General features: G+C 50.0%; 1 protein-coding gene across 1 annotated transcript; it reads left to right on the top strand.

The window, feature by feature from the left end:
- The first annotated feature begins 1,484 nt into the window (after positions 1-1,484).
- Prkag3 (protein kinase AMP-activated non-catalytic subunit gamma 3) lies at positions 1,485-10,913 on the top strand. The gene is made up of 14 exons (XM_021166824.2): positions 1,485-1,523; positions 1,830-1,869; positions 2,311-2,463; positions 2,779-3,185; positions 4,368-4,449; positions 4,565-4,623; positions 4,724-4,769; positions 4,949-5,003; positions 5,929-6,055; positions 6,155-6,320; positions 9,188-9,225; positions 9,390-9,536; positions 9,867-10,107; positions 10,634-10,913. Exons 1-13 carry the CDS (start codon positions 1,491-1,493, stop codon positions 9,981-9,983), a joined length of 1,470 nt encoding a protein of 489 aa, XP_021022483.1. The 5' UTR covers positions 1,485-1,490; the 3' UTR covers positions 9,984-10,107; positions 10,634-10,913.
- Positions 10,914-11,217: the final 304 nt, after the last annotated feature.

The raw sequence follows: 11,217 nt of genomic DNA, 5'->3' as shown, positions 1-11,217 counted from the left end.
TCTCTCTCTTTCGTGTGTGTGTGTGTGTGTGTGTGTGTGATATGTAGTATGCGTATGTATTCCCAGAAGCCAGAGGAAGTTGAGTGTCCTGTTTAATCAGGCTCCATCTTAATCTTTCTTGAGACAGAGCCTCTCACTAAACCTAGTGAAACTAGGCTGGAGACCAGCAAGTCCCAGTGATCTTACTGCTTCCACTTCCACATCCAGCTTTATATGTGGGGACTTAAACTTGGGTCCTCATGCTTACCCAGACAATCCCCCCCCCCCAGCCACCTCTCAAGCTCCTGGGCATCCTTACATTGGGCCTTTGTTAGAGCAACCAAACATCTATCCTAACTAATTTTTGTTTGGAAATGATGCTACTTAAAACCTAATAGGAATACTAGTTTAGAGAATGACCAGTCTCTAGCAAGGAAAATACTGCACAGCGACAAGCTGTGGACCATTGTCACAATGAGTTCAGCAAAGACTGCCATGCCTAGACAATAGAGCACAGGCTGATGGACGCTGAGGTGGGCCCATTTGCTGTGTCTCAGAAGTTCCACTATCTGCCAACTGATCTGGCCCCAGGGACACTCATGAAAAGCAAAAGCCCCCCCCCCCCCACACACACACAGTTCTTCTCCACCCTCCTCGGAGGCCATTGCAGGTGCTTTGAAGCAGAAAAGAAAATATGTTCAATAAATCCAGCAGGAAACCCAATAATCCATTCCTGAGTGTCCACTCAGGGGGTCGCGATGGAAGAGACTGGAATGACAAGAGGGAGGGAGGGACAGGGAGAGGGAAGCCAGAGCAGCTGGCTCAGCGTTCCCTATTTGGACTCTGACTAAGGCCCTAGGAATGCCAAGGAAGGGGGTGAGGCGCATAGGAGCCAGGCTGGGTTCCCCTCTGGCACAGAGAGATGCAGAGTCAGTACTCATGGTGGGTTAGGGACTGGACTCCCGCACATCCATTCATCCCGCAAGCACAGGTCGGTTCAGGTACTGCTCCCTCTGCACGCAGGTGTGAGCCCACTCCCTCCGCCCCATCTCTCAACTTTGGGATGACCAGCAGAGTGCCAACCGGTCTGATTCTCCTTCTCCATCTTTCATCTTTTACATAAGAAGGGAATACGTTGGCAGGACCCAAAATGGGATGTCTTGACATACTCTTCTCCTCTCTCGGGACCACCCACAACCCCCTTACCCTTCTCTATCCTCAAGTGTATCCTTTCTAACTCAAGCCACTCTAGGCTAGGGAAGTTTGCATGGAGGAAAAGTGAAGGAAGCTAACTTTCCTCCTTAGAACTTTCAGTTCGAAGATGAGAGTTCCGCCTCCGCAGCGCCCCCAAGCTGCAGTGCGGGAACAGCTGCGGGTTAAGCACTCCCTCCCAAGACCTGACAATCAGAGAGAACCCGATCTCTCCAGGGCCTGCCGCCAGGGACCAGCCCAGAATAGTGCCACCCTGCCGCCGCCTGTCGCGCACTTGCTAACGGACTAGAGCTGGCCGCATGGAGCCCGAGCTGGAGCACACTATGCCTGGGGTACCGGGGTCCCAGGGGGCCGGCGCTGGGACGGAGAAGGACAGCAAGCGCGTGGCTGTGTGTGGGCGCCCGTGTGTAGCCCGCGTGCTTGCTGTGCACTGTACTCTGAGTGTGTGAACTGGTCGGTGCTGTATATGTATGTATTTTGCGTGTACGTGCCTGTGTGAGGTTCCAGGTGTACCAGGGGTGTGCAAGTTGTGCCTATCTGTATACATGTGGTGTTTGGGGTGGGTGTGCTTTTTAAAGGGGACAACCCAGATACTTGAGAACGGATAGCATTTTCACTTCAGACATTCTCTCCCAAAGACCCTGACCTGGAGCCACAGTGGGGGTCCAGAGAGTCAAGGTGGGTGGAGTCCCTGTGGGTCTAGCCTTTTCTCTTTAGCTCCCTTGTCCTCCGTCTTTTTGAACCCCAGTCCTTAACCCCTAGCTTGGCTTTTGTCAGGAGAAATTCTTTCTCCTCTCAGCTTTCTCCCTCTTCTTTTTCCCAGTGTGTCCCCCACCTCCCCTTTCCTCTTTGCTGAAGATCTGAACCCCACCTTATCACTTTCCAGCTGTGTGATTTGTGGTAAATTGCTTAACCTCTCAGAGTTTCCGGTCCCTTGAGGCTAAATAGGAATGCTATTCCCATTTACAATATGTATCTTGGAAAATTCCAGTGAATAGAAAACAAAAAATATTTGGGGAGGGGGGCGTTGAAAGCTTCCAAGAGGCTCAGTAATGACATGGGACTTGGTTTTGTTGTATCATTTCCTACTAGTCAAAGAGGCTCCTTTCCTCCTTCCAGAGATGGACTTCTTAGAACAAGGAGAAAACTCATGGCCCTCACCAGCTGTGGCCACCAGCTCAGAAAGAGCCTGTGCCATACGGGGAGTCAAGGCTTCCAGATGGACGAGACAGGAGGCTGTAGAGGAAGCAGAGCCACCAGGTTTGGGAGAAGGTGAGGCCAAAGTCAGTTATGGTGACAGGGTCAGCAGGAATTCCAGAGCAGAGCTTGACCTCGGGCCCCTCCATCACACGGACTTAAACCCAGTCTCACCTTGTGGCCTCTGCCTCCCTAAACGAGAGGCAATAACTATGTGATGACCCAGGGTCCCAGTGCAGCCACCTTGGGAAGATGGAAAGGAGTTGCTGTCAGCTAGGACTCTGAGACTCTTTACTATCCCGGTGCCCCCGTGCTGCCAAACCCTGAAAGCCCAGATAGCATGCTTTGGAAGATGAAGTTACTGTCGTCCCTGCCTTCTTCCCCCAACAGGTGCCCAGTCCAGACCAGCTGCTGAGTCCACCAGGCAGGAGGCCACATTCCCAAAGGCCACACCCTTGGCTCAAGCTGTTCCCTTGGCTGAAGCGGAGACCTCCCCCACAGGGTGGGACCTGCTCTTGCCCGACTGTGCAGCCTCAGCAGTGGGCTCCAGCACAGGTGACCTGGAGCTGACCATAGAGTTCCCAGCCCCAGAGGCCTGGGACTGTGAGCTGGAAGGCCCGAGGAAGGACAGGCCTCGTCCTGGTCCATCCCCACAGGTCCCACTTCGCGGCCTGAGTTGGGATGACGAACTTCAGAAGCCCGGAGCCCAGGTCTACATGCACTTCATGCAGGAACACACCTGTTATGATGCCATGGCTACCAGCTCCAAACTGGTCATCTTTGACACCACGCTGGAGGTAAGATCCCGGCTTGACCCTACCTGACCACGTGGCTCTGCCTCCTGCCTCTGTCGCTACCACCCATACTCTCCTGGATGGCTTGTCAGGTTGTCGTGTCTGAAAGTCCCTTTCTAGGACTCCTTCTTAGCATCATACACACAGTACTGAGAGAGCATGCTGTGTGGGGATCCCCTAATTGCCGTCACATCTCTGTCGCCATGAACCTGCTAAACCCGGGGTTGGCCACTTTATCCCCTTCATCTCCAAAATGAGGATCAGAAGCTTGCTCCCCTTGTTTCAAAGGAGTCTTAGGACAACCCAGGACAAAGTATGAATACTGTTAACCTTGTAAGACATTGCAGAGTTGCTGAGGACCAAGAGGAGGGTACTAGCTATGGTAACCACTCTTAGGCTAGACTAGACTGATTCCATCCTTAGCAATGTTACTGCAGAGCAGATGATGTTCAAGGCATGATGCATACATATGTCATCCACAGACAATCTGGCTCTGGTGATTTACCAAGAAATGTATTATTGCAATCGCTTTGCTTAAATCTTGATGTATGTCAAAGACTTGGATACAGTGGTTCATATCTGTAATACCAGCACTGAGGGGGCTGAGGCAGGAGGGTCTCAAGTTCCAGGCCAGCTTCTAAACCAAGCAAGAAACAACAACAACATACATATGCACACAAATAAAAGCAAAACAGAACACCACCAGAAACAGAAAGTAAAGGCAGAAGAGAAGAGGAAAGAGTTGGGGAAAGGGGAGAAGAGATGGGAAGGAAAGAAAGAAAAGATAAAAACCAAATACAGCTAGCACATATGGGCAGTGTTACTTAGGGTACAGGTCAAAATAAGTCAGTCTCAAATTTAGTGAAGAAACTGATGCAGCTATGCAAGCATTGGGTGAATAAGTATGACCTCTAGTAGTTAGATAAGCAAAACTACACCACGTCTGTATGCACATGGCCTCCTTGTGGAAACACTGCTGTGTCAAATAATGAGCCCTCAGTCCCTCTGGGCACAAGCAGCCATATTTGCGTGGCACATGTGGTCTTGTCATTGGAAAGAGGCAGACTCATATGGAGAAGAAGCTGGGAGACGATCCTATGGGAGGAGCCTGGTCAGGACAGCAAGGGGGAGGGTGAACTGCTGTCAGTTCTCACCCCTCCCCTTTCGTTCTTTCCTGCCCCTCAGATAAAGAAGGCTTTCTTTGCCATGGTGGCCAACGGTGTGAGGGCAGCTCCTCTGTGGGACAGCAAGAAGCAGAGCTTTGTGGGTGAGGAGAGGTGGCTGGACTTGATCTAGTGTGGGAACACTGGCAGACTGGGGTCCTCAATGAGCCTTACACTTAGGCCTCACCTCCCCCTGTTTGTCACCTGTCAACCCTGCAGGTATGCTCACCATCACTGACTTTATCCTGGTGCTGCACCGGTACTACAGATCCCCCCTGGTGAGTACTGGAGTGATGGTGGGCTGGGATACAGGCATCTTCAGGAGGCCTGATGTTCCAGAGCTCAAGTCTGACCCCAAAGTCCCTCCAATGCCTTTAGGTCCAGATCTACGAGATTGAAGAGCATAAGATTGAGACCTGGAGGGGTAAGTTGGAGAAGACTTCAGGGGTTCAAGTTGGGGCCCAAGGCCTGAGACAGAAGGTGGGATTTCCTGGAGGGCACAAGGCAATGGGGAAATCTCAAGTGCCTGCAGGAAGGGAAGCAGTCAGGAGACAGCGTGAGGCCACTGGGAACTCCTGTGGCCTGACTCAGGTTTTTCTACAGAGATCTACCTACAAGGCTGCTTCAAGCCTCTAGTCTCCATCTCTCCCAATGACAGGTAAACATCCTCTTTGTTCACTTGAGCCTTCTCTCTCTCTCTCTCTCTCTCTCTCTCCCTCCCTCCCTCAAAGATTTTTGTTGTGGTATTTGTTGCTCTGTGTACATGTGTGTGTGTTCATGTGTGTGTGTGTATGTGTGCATGTGTGTGTTTGTGTGTGTATGTATGTGTGTGTGGATGTGTGTGGATGTGTGCATGTGTGTATGTGTGAGTGTGTATATGTATGTGTGTGTGTGCATGTGTGCGTGTGTGTGTGTATGTATGTGTGTGGATGTGTGCATGCGTGTGTGAGAGTGTGTGTGTATGTGTGTGTGCATGTGTGTGTATGTGTGCATGTGCATGCGTGCATGTGCGTGCGTGTGTGTGCGTGTGTATGTGTGTGTGTGCATGTGCATGTGTGTGTGGATGTGTGCATGCATGTGTGTGTGAGTGTGTGTGTGTGTGGATGTATGTGTGCGTACGTGTGTGTGCATGTGTGTGTGAGTGTGTATGTGTGTGTGTGCATGTGCGTGTGTGTGTGGATGTGTGCATGCATGTGTGTGAGTGTGTGTGTGTGTGGATGTATGTGTGCGTATGTGTGGATGTGTGCATGTGTGTGCGTGTGTGTGTGTGTATGTGTGGTTTATCATGGTGCACATGTGGAGGAGAGAGCATGTTTTGTAGAAGTTGCTTCTCTTCTTTCACCAGCAGGGCTGCAGGGATTGAGGCCAGGTCGACAGGCTTGGCATCAAGGGCTGTTATGTGCTGAGCTATATGCTCTCTGAGACTCTTGAATCATGCCCTTGTGCTATCTCTCTCGGTCCTGCATTCACTCACTCCTTCTGGGAAGTAGAGGGATGAGGGAACCTTGGTTCCTTGTTAGGGGGCCTCAGATGGAGGGTTTCTACCACGGTGCTCCTAGTCTCACTGTTTCCATTCCCTAAAGTCTGTTTGAAGCTGTCTATGCCCTCATCAAGAACCGAATCCACCGCCTGCCGGTCCTGGACCCGGTCTCCGGCACTGTGCTCTACATACTCACACACAAGCGGCTACTCAAGTTCCTGCATATATTTGTGAGCCTGGGATGGTGGGAGCAAGGAGAGAGCCACGGGAGACACTCTAGATCAAGTGTCTTGGTCTGATGAGATCACTACCATGTCCCATCCTAACAGGGTGCCCTGTTGCCCCGGCCCTCCTTCCTCTGCCGCACTATCCAAGACTTGGGCATCGGCACATTCCGAGATTTGGCTGTAGTTCTGGAAACAGCTCCTGTCCTGACTGCGCTGGACATCTTTGTGGACCGACGTGTGTCTGCACTGCCTGTGGTCAATGAATCTGGTAGTACCCCAGGGCGAAAGGCTCTAGCTAGGGTGGGCAAGGGAGGGCCTGACTGGGAGCGCGTGGGCAGAATCTTTGGGTCGTCAGCCGTAGGGCACAAGATGGAGTAAGAATAGAAGTCTCTGCACACTTTGAACTTTGGACTAATTATTTAACTTTTCTGAGGCCCAGTTTCCCCATTTGTGAAAGGGAATTTTCTCTTCTTGCCAGGTGTGTTGTTTTAAGACACACACTCATCTTGTTACACAGAAGATTGCTATGTAGCTCACACTGGCCTCAGAATCATAGCAGTTCTGCCTCTGCCTCCTAATGATGAGTTGTGGGAATGCACCACCATGCCCCAGAATGCCCCAGGCGTGGAGGGAACTTGTCTTTGAAGGAGGCCTGATAACATTGTTTCCATTAAGATCATCAGAGGAAACAGCAGATCCTTTGTGCTCACCTAAGAATGGACCCTGGGATCATGCGCACCCAGCCAGACCTCAATATCCTGTTTTAGAAAGGGTCAGACAGACAGCAAGAGCATTTCTTTAGACTATGACCACAAGGTGTTTCAAAGTTGGGGCTTGGGAAATGGTCCCATGGGTAAAATGATTTACTCTAAGCGTAAAGACCAGTGTCTGGATTCCTCAGTACTCAAAATAGTGGGGGTGGCCTGCAGTCTCCGGGCTCAGGAAGTGGCAGCAGAGGATCCCTGGGGCAATAAGCTGACTACATAGACGAGCTGAATCTTGGAATACCAGGTTCCGTGAGAGATCTTCCCTGAATAAACCAAGTGAAAAGCAATAGAGGAAGACATCAACCCCAAGCCTCCACACATGCACTAGTGTACACACACACACACAGGAGTATACACACACTTACACACACAAGCCCACACATGTGGTAACACACACACATATGCAGGAGCACATACTTACAAGCTCACACACATGACAACACACCCACACATACATACACACATGCAGAACACACACATGAGACAACACCCACACACATGCAGGAGCTCGCACACACACAAGCCCACATATGCGACAGCACACACATACACATGCAAACAACACACACAGACACTACACACTACATAAAAAGAGGTATGTAGCCCACACATAACTCTTTAGTTATATTCAACAGAATGAGACTGGATATAATGAAGAATTTTTTAAGATTTATTTATTTAATGTATGTGAGTATACTGTCGCTATCTTCAGACACACTAGACAACAGATCCACCATATGGTTGCTGGGAATTGAACTCAGGACCTCTGGAAGAGCAGTCAGTGCTCTTAACTACTGAACCATCTCTCCAGCCCCAAGGACTTTTAACTTATCCTTAAATATGAAAAATTTCAAAGTTAATACAATGCTAGAGAACAACATATCCTCAGCTCATCAGAAGTAACTAAGTAACATACAGACATTGGATCATATCACCCTTAGATATTTGAGCTTATACCTCTTACAATGAGCATATTTCATACTACTCAACACAACTGTGAGTAACTCAGCAGGTGAGATGCTCAGTAGTAAAGGCATTCATTTACCAATCAAGTTCAACGCCTAGATCATACACTAAGGTGGATGGAGGGAAGCAGCTCCTGAAACTTGTCCTCCTCTGGCCTACACACACACACACACACACACACACACACACACACACACATACTAGTAATGAATAGAATGTAAAGGTTTCTATTACATCTATCTATCTATCTATCTATCTATCTACGTGCCGTTATGCATACAAGGAGGTCAAGGGACAACTTTTAGGAGTCCGTTCTCGCCTTCCACTGTGAGTCCCGGGGATCAAATTCAGGCTGTCAGGACTGGCAACAAGTGCCTTTACCAACTGAGCCATCTCACTGTCCCTTAAAGTAATTTTTAAAAGAGAGAGGTTATTTTTAAAACTATGAATAATTTACGGTGACCTAATTTCCACTCCTTATTCTCATTTCTCACATCTCACTTGTCCCTGAAGTCTATTTAAATTGAAGACTGTTCTCTTTCCACTTGTGCTCATAGCACACATCAGTTGAAAAGTCTGAACCAGTTTTCTACCTATATTCCACCTGCAAAGAGAGAGAGAGAGACGGCTCAGCAGGTAAAGACACTCGCAGCCAAGCTGGGAGACCTGCATTCGGTTCCTGGGAGCCACATAGTGGAAGGAGAGAACTGATCTGAAGGTTGTCCCTCAAACACACACACACACACACACACACACACACACACACACTAACTAAATATAATTTAAAACATTTTTTTAAAAAATCCTAGGCTGCAGAGATAGTTCAGTGGTTAAGAACACTGGTTGGTACTCTTTCAGAGGACCCAGGTTCAATTCTCAGACCCACATGGCAGCTCACAACCATCTGGAACCCCAGTTCCAGGGGATCCAACACCCTCCGCTCACACAGACATGCATACAGGCAAAACACCAATGCACACAAAATATAGTAAGTATTTTTTTTTTAAATCCTAGCTCCAGATTTGTCCATTTGCCAAGGCTGTGCCTTGTTCTGTCCCTGTTTCCTGTGAATCAGGAACTGAACCTGAAGGTCTAATGTCTGTACACTATGAGGCTGAAATGTATCACAGGCAATGCCATGCTCTTCCTGCATCTCACAGGAGGCCTGAAGTCAGGCATCTTAATGATGCGTGGGTGGTCACTATACATCCCCATAGTTCTGGAACAGCTGGGTGTCTCAAACCAAAGTGTCCTCGTCCACTCTAAACCTATCTGATGCCCCATGACTAACGCCAGCAGGGGGACTGTCAAGATGCTAATTTCAAAAGACTTTTTCATTTCCCCTGAAGACCACTCTGGTTCTGAGGTGTGTTCCTGTCTTTCTCCTCCATCCCCTCTGCAGGTCAGGTAGTGGGCCTCTACTCCCGCTTTGATGTCATTGTAAGTGTCTGTGGGGACACTTACAGGGGAGTGCTGCAGGGAGGTTGCAGAATGGGGAGCAATGGGAAGTATGTGGGACTACCCTTTGCAAGTGTCTCAGAGTGCAATCTCCAGGCTGCAGCCTGGGTGATGAGGTTGATTTATGACTCTTCTCCCTCCCCCAGCACCTGGCTGCCCAGCAAACCTACAACCACCTAGACATGAGTGTGGGAGAAGCTCTGAGACAGAGGACACTGTGTCTGGAGGGAGTTCTCTCCTGCCAGCCCCACGAGAGCCTAGGTGAAGTCATTGACAGGATCGCACGGGAACAGGTACCTTGCACCCTGCTGGGCAGGCCCTCAACACAGATGGCCTACTTCTTTTCTGCATAGCTCTCACCATGCCTGTATCCTGGGCACTAGGCCCACCTTCCCTTTCATGACCAACTTTTGGCATCTGCATTGGTAGGTGTCTGGTCCTGTTCATAGGGCCCTCGTGCCAAGATCCACAGCCAGCCGAATGGTCAAAGCCATGGCCAGCTGTTCCCAGGAGATGCCCTTTTCTCCTTGAGCTGTGTTAAGCTTACCCTACTTCTTGGGACTGGCCCTCTTAGCTGCTGTAGCCAAAGGCTCAGCCCCTCCCTGAACCCTGTGGACCTACAGGTGCATAGGCTGGTGTTGGTGGATGAGACCCAGCATCTTCTGGGCGTGGTTTCCCTCTCTGACATACTTCAAGCACTGGTACTCAGCCCTGCTGGCATCGATGCCCTCAGCGCCTGAGACCTGAGTCCTCACACCCAAGCCATCTTCTTCGCCTGAAAACCAACGAAAGGATCTTGGAACTTGAAGGGGAATTGGCCTTCATCTTCTCTCACCCCCATCTGCTGGCTCTGCTCTGGTACAGGTAGGCTTCGCCATGAGCTATAGGGCCAGTCCTTGTAACTTGAGCTCCTAGATCTCAAGTTATGGTACCTCAAAGATGGCAGTGGTGCCAGTCATAATTGCACAGGCCCATAGTAACTGTCAACATAAAGTTTTACAGACCACTGCTTAGTCCCATTTCCAGCTGAGGTCATGACAGTCCTGCTGGTAGGGGATAGGTGGAGGCAGGACATCCATTTGCCTCCTCTCTGTTCACTTCATTCACTTCCCAATTGCTGGGAATCTCTTGAGAATAAAGCCAGCTAACAGACTTCTGTTGGCTACATTTCCATCATCATCATGGGCTGACACAGGAGGCAGTGTCCACCTACTGCTCATCTCTGAGTTTGTCAGACTGCAGATTGTCCTGGAACGGTGCTTCATCGTTGTGTGGTCATTGCCAAGAGAGGGGGCAGACATTCCACCCAATTAGCATTAGATGGTGAGATTCCTTCTGGGAAGGCACCTCCTCTTCCTGGTTTGGTCACTGTTTCCTCTTTCTCCCACAGGCTCTCCAGCCTTCCCTGATTGTCCTTGCTACCTATACTCTCAGAAGCCTTTGGGCATGCCCAGTGCACCAGGACGATGAAAGAACAACAGAGTCAAGCCTGCAAGTCCCTGAACCAGAGACCCTGCAGTCAGTCATGGATCATCTGTGTGTCCTGTCCCTGCTTACTCTTTTCCCTGCTCCTGGATCAGGGCTGAGCTCAGTGGGGCAGTGAGCCTGCGGCCTATGGATTTAGATAGGGGCCTGAAATGCTTGGTTTCTGGACCAGGTACACTTGTGTTTCCCGCTCCTGGGAGCCCTGGCTGTTCTCCCACTGTGGGAGCCACCATTGCATCACCACCATCCACCAGCTTACTCTCCTGGTGCTTCCAAGATGCTTGAGGCCAACACTGAACAGCCCTTGATCCTAGAGCTGTCTGCTGGAGTGGGGGTGCCTGACACTGTTGCATGGGAAGATGCGGGGGGAGGCTCCTTAGCTCTCACCAGTGGACATTGTTCCATCCCCTCGGTCTCTTCCCACCAGACAGACGGTCTTGTATTCAGATCCTTAAGAATGATCAAGAAAAGAAGGAAAGAGAAAGAGAG

The sequence above is a fragment of the Mus caroli genome, chromosome 1, assembly GCF_900094665.2.
Source record: "Mus caroli chromosome 1, CAROLI_EIJ_v1.1, whole genome shotgun sequence".
Taxonomy (NCBI): Eukaryota; Metazoa; Chordata; class Mammalia; order Rodentia; family Muridae; genus Mus; species Mus caroli.
This window is presented reverse-complemented; position numbering and strand designations above follow the sequence as displayed.

Coding starts and splice junctions, on each gene's coding strand:
- Prkag3 (XM_021166824.2), top strand. CDS start 1,491: ATGGAGCCCGAGCTGGAGCACACTATGCCTGGG. Junction 1,870..2,310: donor TGGGGGTCCAGAGAGTCAAG/GTGGGTGGAGTC, acceptor TCCTCCTTCCAG/AGATGGACTTCTTAGAACAA. Junction 9,537..9,866: donor ACAGGATCGCACGGGAACAG/GTACCTTGCACC, acceptor GTGGACCTACAG/GTGCATAGGCTGGTGTTGGT.